Below are 21,130 nucleotides of genomic sequence, written 5' to 3' on the forward strand. Positions count from 1 at the left end.
TCTGAACTGTATCCCTCCAAAACTCATACGTTGAAGCCCCCAACTTCCAACATGACTGTTTTAGAGACAGGTCCTTTAAGGGGGTAGTTTGTGTTAAATGAGGTTACAAGGAACCCTAATCTGACAGGCCGGGCATCCTTTCAAGGAGTGGAAGAGACACCAGCGCTCGCCCGCCTTCCTCGCACACACCAAGGAAAGGCTGTGTGAGGACACGGTGGAAAGGTGACCATCTGCTGCCAGGAAGGAACGGAGTCCTCACCAGAAAGCAAACCTGTCAGCACCCGGATCTTGAATTTCAAGCCCGCAGAACTGTGAGGAAATAACGCTGTTGTGTGAGCCACCCAGTCTGCAGTGTTCTGTTGTGACAGCCAAGCAGATGAACCAAGGGTAAAAGTGGTGGAGAAGTTGGGCTCACCTCAATGAGCTTTCTTTCTATTTGGGATCTTGGCCTTTCTCGTTCTGGTGTCTTGGCAACTCTGAGCTCACAGTTTTGTCTCCCCAGCTCGCTGACTGTGCCAAAACTCAGGTCGGGCTGTGGCCTCTCGGTGGCTTTGGTGTGGCTTCTCAGCCTCTCCTCCTTGTGCCACTTCCAACACGGCAAATCCTTGGGGAAAACGGGCTTTGAGGGTGGCCTGAAAAAGTTTACTCTGTCATTACTGAAAATAGAAATCTAATTGGTAGTTGTTAAAACAAGGAACTTACAAATAACTCGACAAAATAAAACTGTAGGACTAACTCAGCAATTCTGGCCACTTTCTATTATAGTATTTCTTAGAGTCAAACACCTATTCAAATGTCCTATCTGCTGGTTTCTGAAATATCGACCTGACGCATTTTTTTCCCACACCCACACTTCCCAGATCTTGCTAACTTAGAGAACTGAGAATTTCCTAGAAGGATAGGCAACTCTCCTCAAAACCATCGGAATTGCCTGGAATGCATTTTGAAAAAAGAAAGATGTTTAAGAAGCACAACCATTCAGGGGCACTTGCGTTTAAAAAGAAAAAAAAAAGTCACATTTGGTGAATGAAAAATACAATCATGGATGAGCCCAAACAAAGCACTCAGAGTAAGGAAGCCTGGTCTCGAGGCCCAAGATGTTCCCTCATTAGTGGTGTGGCCCTGGGGGCCAGCCACGTGGTGCTTCCATTTCTGCAGCCGGAGAAAGGGAATATTCCCATTTATGAAGTGTTTCCACGTCTCTGTAGCACAGGTGACCTGTGCCTCAGGAGCTCCCTCAGCCTCACCGGGCTGAATTCCTAGCCCTGACTGTCGGCTCCTTCACTGGGTTAGGAGCTCTGGGTGGGGACCCTGTCCTGCTCTCTTTCTATCCTCAGTACAGAGCAGGTACAGAATGATCAACGTGGCAGGCCTCATAGCTTCTTCCCACTCCGGCCCTCCAGGTGTGCACCGGCCGTCCCCCTCCCCCAGCAAAGTGGGTCGGTGGGGTTGTCCTGGGATGGGAAATAGCCAAAACCTCTTGAATAGTCCATGTGGTGCAGAACAGTGTCCAGTAGTGCAATCCTTAGGCCCATCAATTTTTTTTTTTTTTTAAGGGAGAGCAAGAGCAAGTGCACGAAAGGGGGTGGTGGTGAAGTGGGGGGAAGGAGGGGTGGAGGGAAGGGGCAGAGGGAGAGGAAGAATGAGGATCTTGAGCAGACTCCCCGCCCAGCATGGAGCCTGACACGGGGCTCGATCCTACGACCGAGAACATGACCAGAGCCCAAATCCAGAGTTGCACGCTCAACGAACTGAGCCACCCAAGTGTCCTAAGGCACCATCAATTTTAAGAACTAGAAAGGAAGGAACAATCGGCAAAGCCAATTGATCCAGCATTTAAACCCCTCTGCCTCTTTAACAGCTTTTGAGCCCCTGAAATGAACGGAGACATGTGGTGATGAACGAGGAAGGCCCGTTCACCTATGCTATGTCCCTCATTCCTTCTGCTTTTCCTGTTAAGTGCCTAGACTTTTACTTCTGAATTAGAGCTTTTTATTGTGAAGTAAATGAAATGATGTCGAGGTTGAGTTCTCAAGGCAATGACTAGCCTGGCTCCCTGATATCCCTCTTTGGGAGAAGTCTCAGGGTAGGAGCCTGGTAAATAAAGGCTTTGAAAAAGTTCCTGGTACGTTTACCTTGGTTACATCCAGTTTCTAAATCTTATTCGATACTAGAGTTTGCTTCTCGTTGGCGTCTGATACCTACTGATGTTCTGTGAAACACGTCAACGTGACACGCTGGAACTGTAGCCTTAGACCATTACTCCAAGCTCTTCTGACTTACTTTACAGACAATCCTTAATACAAGTCATTCTCTGCCTTTAGGGTAGAGCAATTAAGAACAAATTAGAGTTAAAAGTGAAGAAGGTCATCAGATTAAAAAGAAAATGCATAGCTAACATCCTGGCAGGAATGGAAGGGACCAAAACAAACAAACAAAAAATCACAAAGCACCATGGAATTATTTTCAGATGTTCAACAAGTCTTACTGCATGGCCTGCCTGTGGAGGTTCCAAAGAGAAGCAACCAAGTCCATAAGAAACGAGGACATCCTTGGTAAACCTGCTTAGGATGGGAGGGATTTATTGTATCTCACAGTACCGGGTGGGAAAGGCATCCCTTCATCCGCTGCTCTCCTGCTCTCGGCTTCCCACGGCTCTCTCCCTTCACGCCCTGCTCCCGTCAGCCACCTCCACAAGGGCCACAGGCCACACCAACCATTCAAAGAGACTCTTCATACCCTTCAGGCGTCCGAAGAGTCTTGGTGTTTTGTTAGCGGGGAAGGCACCATGGGGGAACTGAACACCAGATGTCTTTTAAAGGAGGAAGATCTTTCTCATGAGTAGATTTCAAGATACCAGAACAGAAGTAAAAGTTTGCTTCTCTTTTAAGTCATGTCCATTTGTGAAGCACATTCAGCCCAGAAACAGGAGACTGCCTCCTGGTCCGTGTGGGTGGCATGTCTCCCAGAGCCCAAGGCTCATGGCTCAAGGCTGCGCCGTCCGTCCGCAGGGCAAGAAAGCCTCTCCATCTTTCTTTCTTGAGGGGAGCCATCGAGGGAATCAGTCACAGAAGCAGACGGGGTCCTCAATCCCCCGTTTTCCACCGTGTTGACCTCTCAGTGGTTCTCTATAAATGCTGACCTTTTCCGTCTTTACTCATTGTATTTGGACAGTTTTAAGCGGGGGATGATGTTCATGGACTGCAGCTCCTGGAAGAGCAGCTTGCAGGCGTACGGGATGCGGAGGGAGGACACATGGCAGGAAGACTTGCAGTAATGGCACCTGAAACCCAAGTCGGCACGTGTCAGAGGGATGATCGCTCGGAAAACAAGGCCTCCGCGCGGCTCCTACCACCATCCTACCCGTTCCATTCCATCTGTCAGCGTCCAGTCTCGCTATTAAACATGGACATATGTGCCCCCCACCGCCCACCCCCCCAAAAAGCAGCATCCAAGGGAGGCAAAGGAAAAAGCAAAACAACTATCGCTCCTGCAGGTTTAAAAGCACACAGTTTTAACTACTTACTCCCATTTTCTAGACCTCTTGAAAATGCAAAACACCTGACTGAGGCCCAGAAATCTGAGCCAACTCCAAGTTACTCAGATTTAGATTTTCTCAATGTCGAAAATTTGTATAATCGATTCCTCTCCATGTATCTGAGAGAAATCTATTATACTATACTGTTCAAGGTAAGACGTTCAACAATTACAAGTTGGTCTGTCACTGAGACACCGGAAGTGGGATGGGGGACACACAGGACTTTCACAGAGAACATGGTGGCCAACCAAATGCTATTTATTTTTCCAGTGCTCTTCAAGCTTGGCGATTTCTACAAGTAGGAGAAGCCACTGTACTTACAACATGTTCCCCTGGTGTGCATATATTGTCATTTAGTTCCTACAATATCCCATGCTCCTAACCAATACGTCTACTATTCCAATTAGGATGTTCTTTTCTCTTCTTTCAGGAAGAGCAAACCTAGGTCTTCATCAGTGTCCACAACTCATGAAGAGTCCCCGGGGAGGAAGTAAACAGTCCTCCCAGGTTTCAGACCCAAACAGGACCTCACTCTATACCTCAAGAACCTGGGGCAGCTGAGCCTTGGGTGGAAAACTAAAACAGCGGGGGTGAAGGAGTTCAAGAGGAACACCAACCGGGGCTTAGAAAGTTCCAAGCCGAGTGGGGAACCAGAGGGGAAGGCCAGTGTGGAGGGCAGTAAGACAGCATGTGTAACAGCGTAAATGTGCACGAATGTGTGACAAAAGTGGCAAAGATGAGTGTAAGAGAATGTTCACACTGTTTAGAACAGCACAAAGCGGGAGACTGCTGAGAGCCAGGAGGGAACTGGTCCTGTGATGATAAGATGTTTATGCAGAAGAATGCTGTGCAGCCACTAAACGTGATGATGTAGACCTGTATTTATTGAAATAAGGTGTCTGAGACACACTGTGGAGTGAAAAAAGAAGTTTGCTTAATGGCCTGGCCCCAGGAGGTCCTCAGATGGGTTCCCGTAAAATATATGAAGCCCCCAAAGTCATATATAATGAGATTTTTTTGTGTGTGAATATGTATTTCCATTTTGCTGCTATTACCAGAATTTCAAAGAGTTCATTATTAAAGAAAGAAAAAACAACCTGGGGGTGGGGGGAGGTTATGTTACATAACTAAGTACTGGGCAAACAGATGTCTCGAAAAGAGTCACTAAAATGTGAACAGTGGTCACCTCTGGGTGATGGGAATTAATGTGATGATTTATATTTTTCTTTTTTTTTCTTTTAAATAACTTTGAATACTTTATAAAAGTGCAGGGATCATTTTTGAAATCAGCAAAATCAAGCCTTTGTTATTTTAGAAAAGAAAAGCACTAAGAGTTTGAGCGCGGTGGTGAATGACACTATAGACGTGAATGTCCCGAGAAGGGAACGGGGAAAAGAGGAGCCGGCACAGCCCTGCAGGCGCGGTGTGGTGGTCCCCACGACGGGTGGCCTGCAGGAGCCGAGGACACACGGGCAGTGCTCGATCCCATCAACAATCACAGTCCTAGCCACATGGTAAAGGACTTCTTCCTGGAAGACTGTACCTCAAGACCTCGCTAAAGCATTATCATTTAAGAACTATGTTTTTAATGTGCTTGGTTCACCTAATTTATTCAGGAATCATGTTTGTGCTTTAATTAAATTGGAGAATGGTTTTACCGGAAGCAACTTCTTGCTGATTCTATGTTATTCTGTGACTTTAATCCAAGCTTATTGAAGGTTTCACAATCCAGAAAGCCCACTGACCTTCTCTATTATTAAACATTTCTCGACCATTTAAAATGTTCCAACACATTATTATACATGCATACATATATAAATATGTATGCATATATAACACACATATAAATGATGAGCTATTACATTATCTCACCCTATGTCTGAATGATTTCAAAAGAAACTTGACCCAACAACAATAAAATAAACTGACTTTTTAGGGCAAAGGCAGCAAAAGGAGGCAGCTGTGGCTTTACATGAGAAATGACTGTCCAGTAAAATGTTCTCTATGAGCTAATTATCTTAATAGGGATCTTCTTTTCTCTGCAGTTTTCCTTCCGGACCTCTCTTTTGTGACCTATGCCCTTCATGTCTCCTGCACAACAACAGTCTTGCTGTAAACATCCCCATAGCAATGCCTTACTAATGTGCAAATCACTGACAAAAGGCCAGTTTCAAGGTTCTGAACTGCTCTAATTACTCAGCCTCCATTGTGCTGTTCATTAAAGAGCCACTTCCTCCCACACACGCCTGTGCTCCCTCCCACACGGCCCGGCGCACACGCCCAGGTAATGATGGCAAAGGACCGCATCATTATGCTCCTCTACCGAGAGCCGCACAAGGAGACTGCTAGACTACCAGGCTGGATTAGGATTTTTTTCTGTTGGCAACAAGGGTATGAGCAGGCCACTCAAAACCAGACACAGTACAGCCAGGTCGGTTTAATTACAGTAAAGATCCTTAAACCATGTAACCTGATTTAGCCCTCTTTCAAAGGATTTCAAACACAATACACACAGAACACACAAGCTTCAAAATCAGGTACTGCCATCACACGATCTCTAAATGAGACAGAAATGAAGTAGGAAAAAGCTATGAATGTAACAATCATATTGAGATCGATTACTGCTTTCATTGGTTCCCCTGAATATTCAGCAAAACAGAGGGGAACATTTTCAAAGTCCGTGAGTGAATCTGGTCTACTGCTTTCCATCTCTCTCTTTTGGGGGAGGCACAGCAGAAAATGCAGGGGAGATGGAGAAGAAAAGGAAATCCATTTTAAGTTTCATCATCCCTATTTTTAATAAAATGACTCTTCTGTATCGTCTTTTCAAAGTAAATGACTTAAAAATCCTTGTGCCAAATTTGAAGATGCAGGCACAGTGGCACTGGTCCCAGGCACCTTCCTCTTACAGTTGCGTGGTTGCTGTGTGACACAGCCAGGACAATAAAGGGTAAAATCAATATGCATTTCAAAAGGCGAACAGACATCTCTGAATTGAAACCCCCAGCCCGGTCCCTGACATAAGAAAGCCAGGCTAATGCTTAGAATTACGTCACCCACCTCCGCAACCTTATGAAAGAAAGGCACTGCGAATGGCCACCTCTCATCTTTGTTTTTATTATTATTATTATTGTTTTAAAGATTTTATTTATTTATTTGACAGAGAGATCACAAGTAGGCAGAGGCGGGCAGGGAGAGAAGGGGAAGCAGGCTCCCCACTGAGCAGAGAGCCCCTTGCGGGGCTCAATCCCAGGACCCTGAGATCATGACCCAAGCCGAAGGCAGAGGCTCAACCTATTGAGCCACCCAGGCGCCCCTCGTCTTTCTTTTTAAATGAAAGGACTTCTTCACAGCCAAATCTCATCACCTTTTCTACACTTAAACCCATAAAGTCATGGGCTCAAAGGCTTTGTTATATATCAAGCAAGGTATACACTCTATTCTAAGATGCCCACTTACTTTCTTGATCTGCTTTATTCAACCAAGGAACTGGAGACTTAGGACGACAGGGAGCTGGGACTCTCACTGGAAGGAGGCTTTGAGGAGAGACGCAGTGGGGAAAAAGTGGCTCAGGCAGCCCTCAAATTCTCGCAAGGGTAGCTCATCTGCACCTAATTCCATCCTCCGGGGGATGGTGCCTCCCTAGGGGAAGGGGGCTGGGAGTGCAGGGGAAGGGTGACCAGGGAGTAAAGGCTATTTCCTGTCCCTGCGGCCCCTGCTTCAGACCTTGTTAGACCTCATCTCCTGTAGAAAGTAAGTGGCGCCTGGCCAGCTACAGGCCCTCCTGCCTCCAGGGTAAGTCAGGGCCCCAGAAATGATGACCCTCAGCAGAGGAGCCCTTCCTTGGTGGTAGGCTGGAATGCTCACAAGGAGAGGTGCTCCTCCCCCACAAACCAAACCAACAAATATGGAGCTTTACCTTTTAGGCTGGCCTTTGTGTACTGAACTCCCCACAGAAATTGTAAGCTTTATGACTTACACAATTTACCTACTAGTAATCATCCATACACAGGGTTAGTGTCATCTGGCAATTATCTGTTACTAAGTATCTACCAGGTCCCAAGCAGAGAAGCAGGGGGAAAACAAGGCAAATGTAGTTAGAATGACCTAGAAGAGAAGAGCCCTGTGAGCATCCATTCATCTGCCTTGTTCTCCACTGTATTCTGGAGCCTAGAACAGTGTCTGGCACTTAGCAGATTCTTAGAAATTGTTTGTTGAGTGAATGACTGGGACAGACCTTGTCTCCACTATGATGCAATTCACAGTCGGAGTGTAAAGCCGCTTGCTGTGCAGACAGAGCACAGGTAAGGGGTCAGGATACCAGGTCCTCGTCCTAGATCTGCACCAACTTCCTATATGTCCTGTGGCAGCATACAAAGCTCTTGGGATTTGAGGTTAAATAACGGCATTCAACCCAATGTTTTCAAAAAGGTTTCTAGTTACTAATGATGTACTGTATGTTAGCTAATTGGACATAATAAAAAAAAAATCAGACCTCATTTGAGATTAAGTCTGTCAAAAAAAAAATAACTTTGTATTTCTTTGATTATTATTGAGGTTGAAAAAAAAAGTTTCTAGTTACAAAACGCTCTACTTCTCATACCTAATAATGAATTCACTAGGAATTTTTCAAAGGTGAACAGAAATAAAAGGTGTTTGAGATAATATGAAAAAGAAAAAGTCCATGCTCCTTGGGTATTTAAACTCCAGTGGTGTAGAAAGCAGAACATTAGGCAGATGAACTAAACGGGTATACAGAAAATCCCCATTTCCAGGAATGTGTGGATGGCGAAGGCTGGAGAGTATGTGGGTATGATCCAGGGTCACCTCGTGGGCTATGATTTAAGAGGCAAGGTGTGTGTATGAGAGACATATGGTATCCACTTACCAGCCAGAATACCCCAGAAGTCCACACTGCCCACAGACATCAACCTCAAAGGCATCACTTGAAATCATTAGTCTCTCCAGTAAAAGCATGCTGGCTCCGTAACCGATTAAGCAGTCACGTTCCATTTCTCCAAGACGCAAACCGCCATCACGAGATCGACCCTCCGTGGGCTGCCTTTGAAACAAATCCGACAAATGTGTTGTTACTAGATTAAACCGACAAAGGGGCAGCATCCCGTGCTGGCTATGAACACAGGGCTGGATTCAAATCACTTACTGGTCAGGGACCTGGAGCCAGGCCACCCAGCCTGCCCCTGGGCTGCATTTGTAAATTGTAAAATTTAAGGCTCCCAAAGAGCCTCCCTACTTGTTGCTCCTGTTATTAAGTGGTAATAATAAATGATTACTATTACCTGATGTAACAATAAATCCTTCCCCTCAAACCTAACCCCAGTAGGGTCTCACTGCTGGGCTCACCAGTGCCTTGAGGATCTTGACTTCTCTTCCCTCTTCTGCAGTTTGGAGCACATGTATGTCTACCATTTCAACAGGCACGTGTGTGTGCTCAGTTTTAAGTGGTCACGGGACTGAGTCATCTACACCTCTCCCTTGGTTTTAAAAAAAGTAAACTGGGATGCCTGCCACTTCATACCTACCCTTCCCCTGTACCGGAACATCTGAGCCAGGATCAACGGACTATTTCTGGAGCATCCCCCAGGGATCGGCACTATACACGTTCTGTATTTGAACACTGGAGATTCCCCAGAATGCTGTGAAGTGGGCATTATTGTTGCCACTTCATGTCTTACAAAACCAAAGCCGCAAGAAGCTAAGTGATCTGTCCAAGGCTCACGGTAAGCCACGAGGTGGAGGGGAGCTCACATCTGTGTCTGTCTGGCTCCGAGGCCCATGTTCCCCAACCTTGGCACAAAGCCCCCACTGAGCTGGGTAATTCTCTGCAGTGGGGGCTGCCCGGTGCCCTGTAGGGTCTTCAGCAGCATTCCTGGCCTCCACCCACCAGATGGCAGTAACCCCCTCTCCACCCCCCCAAGCTGTGACATCCCAAGATGCCTTTGGACATTGTCAAATGTCCCCTGGAAGACAAAACTGCTAGTAGTTGAGAACGACTATCCTGAACTATTCTTCTCCAACTGAAAAATATAGTAATAAGAACACATGACACTTAGCATTTGTCATTCCCTTTCCAACAATTATACCCACGCATTCATCAACATGTAGACACTGGGCTTGGAGCTGAGAACACCCTGGTCAATGCGGCCCGCGTGGACCTCCCGGAGTTTATTCAGATGTGCGTGCAGGTGCGGGTGCCTTCTGCTCCAATAACAGAAGTTTTAGAAAATGACAGCTGTGCTTGGGTTCCCAAATAATGTATGCATGTGTTTTCTGTGTACACCCGGGAGCACGAAGATGTACCCACGTGTACATATGTGGTGGGGACGTGTGTCTACGTTCTGACATATGACCCTTTTTGAATGAGCCCGCATTCGTAAACAGTAGTCAGGTGACCATGGGCAAGACTTGGGACGGGCCTCCTGTGCCTGTGGAATGATTTTTAATTGGTTGCTACTGTTTCATGCTAGCCAGACATAAAGGATTTTTGTCAATGCCTAACACTTCAAATTTTGACATCTCAGAGAAACGGAAACTTTGCTGAGTCTGCTTATTGCTGTATCTGGGGGATGCAAGGTAGACTGGAATGCATTCGAAATTCTTTCTATAAATGCTTTTCTCTTACCTAGTAAGAACAGCTCGTGGTCCCCGGGCCCGGGCGTGCATCTTATCCAGCACCATGTGCTTCAGTTTCTGATAATACACGGGGCCAAAATAGATGTAGGCTTCCAAGGGCTCGCTGAAAGAAAGGTCAGAGTTTTGAGCTAAGAAACCAGGTTTGGGCTAACAAGAGACAGCCTTCTCTAGGACCCCTCCCTGGCAGGGCCTTGTTTGTTTCAGAACAGGCTTATGAATGAATGAGAGAGAAGGATTTTTGGTCACTGAATAGAAAGGCTACATCTGAAAACAGAAAAACACCACTGATACGCTAGAAGACACCCTGTTTACTTAAGAAATAAAAACTTAGATAGGTGGTGAGAATGTATGTGCAGAATGGTCCTTCCTTCACGGCTCCCGCCCTAGTCAGGCCGCTGTCCTTTCTCACCTGGAGCCCTGCAGACTCTCTTCTGGCTGCTCTCCCTGCTTCCGCTCCTAGCCCTGTCTTTCACAGGACAAACCAGAGCGATTCCTTCTAAAATGTAAATCATAGCAGGGTCTTCTGCTCTAAATTCCCAAAGGTTTCCTACCACACTCACAATCTGTGTCACCCAAATTTTTATCACAGCCATAAGGTCTCGCGTAGTCTGGTTCCTGCCCAGCTGTGACTCATGCCCTGTTCCCTTGCCCCACTGCTCATTATACTCCAGTAACACCAGTCTCTTCATTGCTCCTCAAATGGAGCAAGCCTGTCTGCCTCAGGGCCTTTGCACTTCCTGTTTTTTAAAATATTCTTCCACCAGGTATTCACACGGCTATCAAACATTTCACCTCCTCACAGACCTCCCTGTGAGATGAGTTCTCTCTCATCCCCCCATCACCGAGCCCCCACGCTGTCTCAGCTCTCATCTTTGTCTTATTTTCTTCAGAGCACTTGCCACCACTTGATATTTTAACACACAGTTATTATTTCCCTGATTATTGCCCAGTGGAAGCAAACTCCTCAGGGTAAGCATTTTGTCTCCAGCACTAGCGACCCTGCCTGGCTCTGACTGGTGCTCGTATAGGTCTGTTAAAACACAGCGGACTCAATGAACCAAAAACTGTAGTAAGAATTGTAAAAGACAGGGACTATTTCACAGCTTTGACAGAAGAAACCTTTCTCCTTTAGTCTAGAGCAACAGCGGGCAGGGAATTCATGCCTCTAAAACAATCTACCTATTGGGGCGCCTGGGTGGCTCAGTGGGTTAAGCCGCTGCCTTCGGCTCAGGTCATGATCTCAGGGTCCTGGGATCGAGTCCCGCATCGGGCTCTCTGCTCAGCAGGGAGCCTGCTTCCCTCTCTCTCTCTCTCTGCCTGCCTCTCCATCTACTTGTGATTTCTCTCTGTCAAATAAATAAATTAAAAAAAAAAAATCTACCTGCCCTGGAAAATCCTCAAAAGTAAGGAGGAATCTGCCCTGTGCCATTTAGTCCATAAACCATCCAGGGAGGGACACACCATCCTGCCTCTTTTATTTAAGAGGAAGGAATAGGCCCAGCAGGTCAGGGATGTTAATCAGAGCTGGTGAGCAGTGCAGGGAATCCAGGGCCCTCCCTGGCTCACACGCAGTGTGTTTGGGCCACGGCATGAAGCACGAGTGTTGGGAGCAAAGGCAGGGAGCAACACAGCAGAGGTGCACAGAAGCACTTGGTCCCTGCTTGCCTGCCTCATCTTATACTACGCTAGCAACACCCGCACAGGAGCTTGCGGCCTTCAAGCCACTGTGCTGGCTTACAGACAGCCAGATTCATGGAAGACACAGAGCGGAGTGCAAGGCACAATGGACGGGGTGTTGGGAGACACGGGTCCTGTCCCAGCTCTGTCACGCAGTCATTATGTGACCTTTTTATCCCAGTTTTCCTAGTTGTACAACAAGAAGGTCAGACCAAGGTTCTTCCCAGCTCTGATCATCGAGGATTCCAATCCTTCTCAGTATGGCTGCTCCTGGTACAATCTAGGGAACTCTGCCCCCTAATGCCATCCCTTCGACCACTGAAGACAGCCACGTGCCATTTTCACTCCTAGTTATACTCAAGAATTTGGCACGGGTTTGTGAAGCTGGTAGGTGAATGTGTTGGCAAGCCCTCTGGGAAACTTTCAGCTGACAAGCTAAACTCAGGTTTCTCAAACTCTGCCACTGAGATCATTGGCAAAGGTGTGAGAACAGCAGCAGGCACCGAGGAAGGGGGTGGAGACAGAATGCGAAGCTATCTGCGGGAAGCAGAGCATGACCCGTTCGTTCAAATCTTTCAGTGAAATTACATTCAGAAGGCCAGCCAAATCCATTCACTGGTTCTGCACATCTTCTGGTCAACTTTTTTTTTTAAATTTTAAATTTTTAATTTTTTATAAACATATATTTTTATCCCCAGGGGTCTTCTGGTCAACTTCTGCATCATTTCTGGGTGCAGAGGGAAGACCGAGACTATCAGTTTCGCCACGACAACCGTAATTTTTGAAGTGGACCTCGGCTACTTCAGTGAGTCGCTTTTGAAACAGACCATTACTCTCTTCCTGTAATGTGAGTTTCTAGAACATCTCAGGTGTGATACCTCTATGGAAATCTATGTTATCATGGTTTGGATAGATCATTTTATTTATTTTAAAGATTTTATTTATCTGAGAGAGAGAGAGAGAGAGAGAAAGGCCCAAGGAGGCAGAAGGGCAGGCAGAGGAAGAGGAAGGGAAGCGGGCTCCCTGCTAAGCAGAGAGCCCAATGCAGGGCTCGGTCTCAGGACCCTGGGATCATGACCTGAACCGAAGGCAGATGCTTAACAGACTGAGCCACTCAAGCATCCCATCCCTATTTTTTTTTAATTTTTAATTTTTTAAATTTCTTTTCAGTGTACCAGATTTCATCATTTATGCACCACACCCAGTGCTCCGTGCAATTCGTGCCCTCCTTAATACCCACCACCAGGTTCACCCAACTTCCCACCCCACCCTACCTCCCGCCCCTTCAAAACCCTGATTGTTTTTCAGAGCCCATAGTCTCTCATGGGTTCATCTCCCCCCCCGCCGCCAATTTCCCTCAACTCCCTTCTCCTCTCCATCTCCCCATGTCTTCCGTGTTATTTGTTATGCTCCACAAATAAGTGAAAACCCTATGATAATTGACTTTCTCTGCTTGGCTTATTTCACTCAGCAGAATCTCCTCCAGTCCCATCCATGTCGATAGAAAAGCTGGGTATTCATCCTTTCTGATGGAGGCACAATACTCCATAGTGTATATGGACCACAACTTCCTTATCCATTTGTCTGTTGAAGGGCATCTTGGTTCTTTCCACAGTTTGGCGACCGTGGCCATTGCTGCCATGAACATTGGGGTACAGATGGCCCTTCTTTTCACTACATCTGTATCTTTGGGGTAAAAACCCAGTCGTGCGATTGCAGGGTCATAGGGAAGCTCTATTTTTAATTCCTTAAAGAATCTCCACACTGTTCTCCAAAGTGGTTGCACCAACTTGCATTCCCACCAACAGTGTAAGAGGGTTCCCCTTTCTCCACATCCTCTCCAATACACAATGTTTCCTGTCTTGTTAAATTTGCCCATTCTAACTGGTATAAGATGGTATCTCAAAGCGGTTTTGATTTGAATCTCCCTGATGGCTAGTGATGATGAACATCTTTTCATGCGTCTGATAGCCATTTGTATGTCTTCGTTGGAGAAGCCAGCACCCAGTATTTTTTAAAAGATACCAATTCTGACCATTTTAATCCCATCACTATAGTCTGCAGCACCAAATCAAGCCCTGGGTCCACGCCCAGTACTGCTTGAGTACAAGTGAAGCCTCAGTAAAACAGTAGAAACACCACGTCCCAGAGTTTTATCTGGAACAAAATACAATGTGCGTCTTAACTTAAGCAACTGATTTGATCCTTTAAAACCACGTGTGAGTCAAGTTTCAAAAGCCTGTCATTTCCGAGAATTTCAGGGATCTCCGGTTCTCCCCGGAGAGGAGAGAGGAGCCAACATTCTGCCTGTGAGAACCTTCTTTCCTTCTGCAGCCTCACCTCAGGTGAACTGAGGTCTATCCCTTGGAAGGTGTCAAACCCAGCCTCTCCTCTGTATCAGTCTTCAAACGGTCTATTCTTCTCACCCTTCCTATCACCACTGAAACACCCACCACCTCACAGAGGTGTCCTAACCCATTCTTTGCCTTCATTTCAGTGAGAGCTATTTGTACCAATCTGTTCTCATTCCTTCACTGAATAAATATTTATGGAGTGCCTGTGTGCACAGATACTGGAAATAAAACAGTCAACAAGACAGACGGACCCTGCTCTCAGGGAGGAGACAGATACAGTATTAGACAGCATTATTACTCCGGGTATTTGAGAAGGATAAACGCTACAGAGAAAAATAAGGTAGGAAATGGATAACATGGAGTTGTAGTTTCAAGTTAAGGAGTCACGGTAGGACCTGCTGAGAAGTTATTTTTTGTCTCATTTTGTAGTAAGTCTAGCAACAAAATTCACTGGTCAGCTGCACAGCTCAGGGACCCTGTCCGTCTTGCTCGCCATCTCACACGTAAGGAACGAGTACACACACGTCAGGCCTCTCAGGCCATCAGAGCATGAACTGTCTGACATTCATCCTCTTAATACAGAGCAAGTTCAAGGGTGATGGGATTTTGCATTATATACAATCAAAGTTGCACAGAATCCTTACCTTGGTAAGTTACCTTGTTTCCTTTTTAAATAACAGCCTCACCAGTAAAACACCACTCCTTAATTTACCAGTTCTGTGAATCTGGATTTCCTTTCCCTCCCAGTTTTATTGAGATATAACTGACATATAACTGAGCAAGTTTAAAGTGTGCGATGTGTTGATTTGATAGACTCATGGAGGCCAACATGACGGCCACTACAGCAGAAGCTAACAGTTCCAAAGTTAGACTTTCTTCTGCCTGATTTCTTATAAGAGAACAGCTCATCTTACAGTATGCTTTAAGGACTCTTGCCACTTATTCTAATAAAATCACACTTTTTCGTTAAAATGTCTACCAACGTACTCACCCTGTGATACCAGATGTAACATAGTCTTTCCCCAAGTAGTTATAGCCATGGCGAACGAGGTCTTCACACACGTCCTTCACCTTGCTGCCTCCAAACGCAGTGCCGTAGTGGAACCTGCCGTCCAACACGCCGGCCTTGCCCGCCAGCAGCTCAATCAGCTTCCCCACCTGTGGGATGGAACAACCCAAGTCAGCACCTCCTCATGGTCCGGGAAGTCTGTTTAGTTAGGTAGAGCCTACTCCCCGCAAAGACCAAGATGACGATTATTAATAAGCGAGGCAGACTAATAGCAGCAAATATTTATCGCTCTCTTACTACGTGGCCCTTGGCAAAGCTTAACACATGGGGTCCAAGTTCCGGCCCCTAAAGCCCCATGGGATGCATGCTATGCACGGGGGAACTCAGGGACAGACAGGTTAAGCAGCTTTCCCAAGTTGTACAGCTGCTAAGCAGTGGAGCCAGGATGCCATGCCACGGGACTGGAGATACGTGGGGGTCAATTCAAGGGGTTCTTTTTGCCGAGGGGTATGTTCCTCCTTCAGAAGACTGCTCTCGAAGGGAACAGCAGACCTGCTCCACACTCCCTCCACACGGGAGAGTAACTTAGCACTGTTGGGGGCTGGGAAGAGGGTCAAGGGATCTTTCTGAAAATAAATTCCAGGGTCCCGGGGCCAGCACCACCTACAAACTCACTGCCCACTTTCTTCCTCACAAGCAGTACCTATGAAAAACGTACTGACCGTCATTCGCGATGGGAAGCCGTGCGGGTTCATTATGATGTCCGGACAGATGCCAGAGTCACAAAAGGGCATGTCTTCCTGAGGGACGATCAAACCACAAACACCTGGGGGAAGAGAAGACCCCATGTCATGTACAGCGTGCCGACAGAAGAGACGACCACAGGACTCAGTTGGGATCTGCCCCCGGCTCTCTCAGTGTCCTTCTCCAGTCTCTACCGAGTAACAAAAGTAATTTCCAATGATCCTGCCGCCAGAGCAACCATTTGAGAACAGCTGTCCCCGCAGAGAGGCATCGCGGCCTGTGACCGGCCTGTGACCGGCCTGTGGGCATGAAGCACGATGGTGCTGACTGTTCCCCCAACCTCTCCTGCCACGGGGACCCAAGAGCAGCACCTTCACAGGGGTCCCGGCCCCGCCACCAACCTTGAAGCTTCTAGGCCGCGGCAGTTTTGCTCCTCTGGGATCTGCTACCTACTGTACCCAAGTCAGAGGGCTCCGACTCTTCCATCAATCAAGCACAGAACTACCTGAATGACAGGTATGCTTCTGCTGTGGTTTGAAACAGCTGTGACAATAAGTCTTCGTGGGTGGCTGGTGTGCTAATACGGCGACCAGAGCACTGGCTGGCGGGCTGGCTTTTGCCCGGGGCTTCCCTGGCTGGGCCTAAACGGCCTCAAGAAATTCTAATTCCTATGGCTGACAAGACATTAGAAAAGTGATCTTTGATGGAAGTTGTGAAGTTGAACAAGAAAATTAAATGTCAAATTGTTCTTGAAAGAAAAGACTAGAATTAGAAGCAGAATTCTAAGGATGGAAACCGAACAAAACAAAAATCTCTCAGTTCTATGAACACTGCTGTCTCTTAAATTAACTGTATTTTCTTACTCCCTTCATATTACTTCAACCTGTAGGGGTTTTTGTCGCTTAAGTTGTTCTTAATGGCTCTGATTTCTTTTTCTTGGTAGGAGGGACAGGGGCATAATTGAGACTGTTAACCCCAATTTATATAATTTAAAAGGAGAAAACTAATGTACAATGGCATTGGATGAAGAAATAAGATCCTTTTATATCTACTAAGATCAAATTCTTTTTCCCTTGTATATAAAGTTATCAACCATCTGTACCTATTGAGAAGAAACTGCTCTCCCAGAAAGGTTGCATTCCTCAGTTTGATTTCTACAAAATCAAACTGTTTTAAAATAAAATAAAATCTTTGTGATGTGTTATAAACGCCAAGAGCTAAAGTCTAAAGAAAAAGAAAGCCATTTGCTTATTTTGGTACTGGTTATTGATATTCTGACTTCTAGTGGCTACCAAGGATACGGTAATTAGATTTGTGGTGTTGAATTCAAGAGCATGTAGGTGCTTTAACTGGCTTTTTGGTTGCGATTGTACTGTTTACCATAAAGAACGTATGCTTTCCGACATGAAGCACAGAAACAATCACTCAGTTCAGTTTATTTCAAATTCAACTACGACGTCTCAGAATTTAAATTAAGCCGAGTGTGTGACCCTTTCTTTCTTCCCTCCCCAAATCCATCTTGTCCACACTGAAATTATCTGACAAACACTCAGGCTACTGGGGAAATTGTCTCTGAAAGAGATCAAATTGTAAATCTAGGTGCACCGACAACAACATTGTGTAACAGTGAACAAAATGTTAAAAACGGCAGTTCCTGTGGAGGCCGGTCCTGGGATGTGCTCTGGACAGAATGTCACTTTGGCTGGTGAGGACGTGGAGGGTTTGGTTAGATCCTTTAAAAACAAAACCAAAGGAAGACCTCGGCACCCTTCAGCGGCTGTGGCTCACAGGGGGAAGCTGGCGTCCGCCCCCCAACTTGAGAAGGTGGGAGTGAGGAGGAGGAGGTACAGAAGCTGGGGGGGTGGTGTGGGGGGGAGCAAGGAATCCTATGGGGGGAGGGTAAGCAGAGAGGGGATTTGCATCTTGTATTTTCAGTTTCCGTTGACACATTTAATCAGGCCAATTTAACTTTGCTATTAAAATGAAAGCAATGCTCCTTCCCCTGAAATCTAAATTTCTAATAACTTTGCTTGAAATGTGATTAAAATGTAGTAGCAGTTTCCTTTTTGGGAAGTAATTCTACCGGCCTCTTTCTGACACGGTATTTAAAAATACAGACAAGTAACTTTGGGAATTTTTCATTCCATTATAGGAACTGCTTTGGCCACATCCGAATCAAGGGCACCTGTAAGCCAAAAATTAAATCTTAGCTAACTTAAAATTACTTTAGGCTCTGAAAACCCTTTTATATGCCAAGATGGTTCCCATAGCAGACAGCCCTGTGTTGTTTGTTTTGTGTGAAAGTGAATGATAAAAGATCCATGAAATCGACACAGAAAGCCAGAACAGCAGAAAGAACTGAGGGCTCTCCATCACTGGGGCTTCTACCCTCTGCTGACTCGTGGAACAATGGGAGCTACACATCCAACTGCAGATCTAACACAGCTGTGCATTTCATTAGATGAAGAGCACTAGTGACACAAGTAAATAATTAACTTATTCTGGTCCGCTGGCTGTGCTTATGAGACCAGTCATAGCTGACAGATTTTAATACAAGTTAACACAAAGAAACCATAATGAGCTTAGAAGTTAAAACAAAATATTTAGACAGAATTTGATGATCTTGAATCTCAAATGAGACAGATGATTTTTAAAAAGTTCGTATTTTACGGAATTCATTAGGAGGGGAGAAGAGAGCTCTTGGTCTCTGAACCAGACTTTTCTTTTTTTAAAAAACGTATTTCTTGGTTTCAGAATCATTCAGAGCCTTCATCAAAGCCAAGGAAGGTTTCTTTTCTTATTTTCACGTGATACGTTAAAAAAGTTTTCTCTAAGGATGGAGGCGTAAAATCTCTCCCAAGATTTAGAACTCTTAAAAGTTACAGTCACTTTCCCTTAATGCTGGTTTAAAAATGTAAATGATATGCAGCCCGCTCCAGTGTGTTAACACTCCCCTGGACCCTTGAAAAGAGGACGGACTACAAATAAACCATATCTAATGGAAGCTGTTATTGAAACAATTACCGATTCATACCTTAAATGCTTACACAGCATTTCAGATTTTAAAATAAAATTTCATCCCCTGGCTCATGCTGGAGTCTCCACCCCATTGTTTATAGCACAACCTCCTGGCAGCAGAACGCAAACACACCCGCTGAACAGGCCCCCAGACGCGTCAAGGACTCACAGGGACCGACCCGGAATCAGACCACAGGCTACACTGCACACCTTCTAAGAAATGAAAATAGGTGAGAAGACAAACCAGAACACAGAATGAGCAGGATACTTCCACAGATACCCAATAGATAATATATTATTCCACTAACAGCAATATTTGTTTCAAATTGTAAAGGCGAAGAATTTAGGGAGTCTAGAGCCCCAAGTCTGACCGCCAAGCCACGCAGGAAAGGCACATGTGGGGACCCACTGTCACAGTTCTCTCTGTGTCAGGCTCTAGACACTGGAGGATCTTTTTTTTTTTTTTTAAGATTTTATTTATTTGTCAGAGAGAGTGAGCACCGGCAGACAGAGCGGCAAGCAGAGACAGAGGGAGAAGCAGGCTCCCTGCTGAGCAGAGAGCCCGATGCGGGACTCGATCCCAGGACCCTGGGATCATGACCTGAGCCGAAGGCAGCTGCTTAACCAACTGAGCCACCCAGGCGTCCCGACACTGGAGGATCTTAACGCCAATTTGTTATTTCTATTTCCATGCCCTCACAGAACATAACATAAATCATTTTAAGAATAGGTTTGCCCACCAAAAGTTCGGTTAATCTAATGAATCATTCTTAGAAAGTATTTCTAATTATAAACAGCAAATGACTTGTTCACCAGTCATTTCTGGCTTTTTTTTTTTTTTTTAACTAGTTTTAGTGTAATGGAACTATCCTAATTCAAACAAACAAACAAAAAAAATTAAAAGAAGGTTAAAAAAAAAAAAAAGGAAAAACGAACACATTCTCACACCCTGTCAAGACAGGAATGGGAGCAGAAGAAATCTGTAAAGAAATCTTTAATTCAAGAGCTGTTTTTGATGTAACTTCAGTGTGCTGAGTGCCGACAAGAGAAGGGTTTTCATCTATAACTGGTCACATCTGAGTAACACACTCTGTTTCACTTTTTAATTGTTGTAATTTTTATGTAGCAGGTCTAACCTTCTCCGTATCACCACCGTCAGATTGGTGCAGCGCCCCCAGGCTCATCCATGAGGTGCCTCTTTGTTTTCTGGGTGAGGACAGTCCTTTCCCTCCCTTAACAAGCACCTGCTGGAGGTGGGGCAGGGAGAGGCTCGGGACCCAACTCCACGTGAGAGGTGTCCTGTGCTGATTAAAACGACTGAGCATCGACAACAAAAACACCGATACCATTCAGCGTGCCACCCTCAAATGCACTAAATGAGGCAGACAGATTGGAGTAGGTTCTCCTGACATGATACTAATTGGGGGCTAACTCATCTACTTTTACCTTCTGCAGGTGCTTACCTCGGAGACAAGGCTGTTTATTCTGTAAACTGAACAGTTTCTGCACTAGTGAAGGGTGAAAGGCTGCTGTGATTTCCCTCTATCGGTCACAGTGGAAGAAAAGTGTGGGTGTTCAGTGAGTGACCACTTGGCCACGCCTGGTGTTAATGAGGTTTGTGGATTCAGGGGGTTCCGTCTACAAAGGACTCACCACCCCCCTCCCCTCCCCCGGACTCTCAGATCTAAGTAAGGCAGGATACCAAGTAATCGGGCGACCTTAATTTGACTCTCTGCCATTCAAGTGACATTGAAGCGAAAGCACCACTTTCTGGTGAGCCTTAGTTGTTTGGTCTTTGTAATGGGAATAATTAGCACCTATCTCATGAGGCAATTGTGTTAGAAGAACAGATGAGCTAATGTCTGAGAGGTACTTTAAGGTCCTTAGAGAAAGGCAGCATCTAAATACAAGGAATTATTATTATATAAGAAACCTAATTACTCTCAGCAGGAAGCAAACTAGCAAAGCAGAGACCAGCCTAATGAACAGAAGGAGCGGCCGAAAAGCTCGCTGTTCAGACCATCTCACATCAGCAGGATGGGGTTCCCGACTAACTTTACTCCCCACAGGGCCTGGGTTGCAGACTTCTAGGGCGAAAGAGGGGCTAAGTGAGGAAAGCAGGGGAAGCAACGGGGC

The 21,130-nt window shown here is 45.8% G+C and overlaps 1 protein-coding gene across 1 annotated transcript in view; it reads right to left on the reverse strand.

Moving 5' to 3' along the window:
* Positions 1 to 2,549: 2,549 nt before the first annotated feature.
* POLR3B (RNA polymerase III subunit B) overlaps positions 2,550 to 21,130 on the reverse strand; it is a 104,062-nt gene continuing 85,481 nt past the window's right edge. Inside the window, exons 24-28 of the mRNA XM_059402183.1 lie at positions 15,955 to 16,058; positions 15,215 to 15,381; positions 10,182 to 10,295; positions 8,427 to 8,600; positions 2,550 to 3,283 (exon numbers count right to left, since the gene is read on the reverse strand). Of these exons, the coding sequence (XP_059258166.1) occupies positions 3,154 to 3,283; positions 8,427 to 8,600; positions 10,182 to 10,295; positions 15,215 to 15,381; positions 15,955 to 16,058 (689 nt within the window). The 3' untranslated portion in view covers positions 2,550 to 3,153. The remainder of the gene's footprint in view (positions 3,284 to 8,426; positions 8,601 to 10,181; positions 10,296 to 15,214; positions 15,382 to 15,954; positions 16,059 to 21,130) is intronic.

Source organism: Mustela nigripes, chromosome 6, assembly GCF_022355385.1.
Source record: "Mustela nigripes isolate SB6536 chromosome 6, MUSNIG.SB6536, whole genome shotgun sequence".
Lineage (NCBI taxonomy): Eukaryota > Metazoa > Chordata > Mammalia > Carnivora > Mustelidae > Mustela > Mustela nigripes.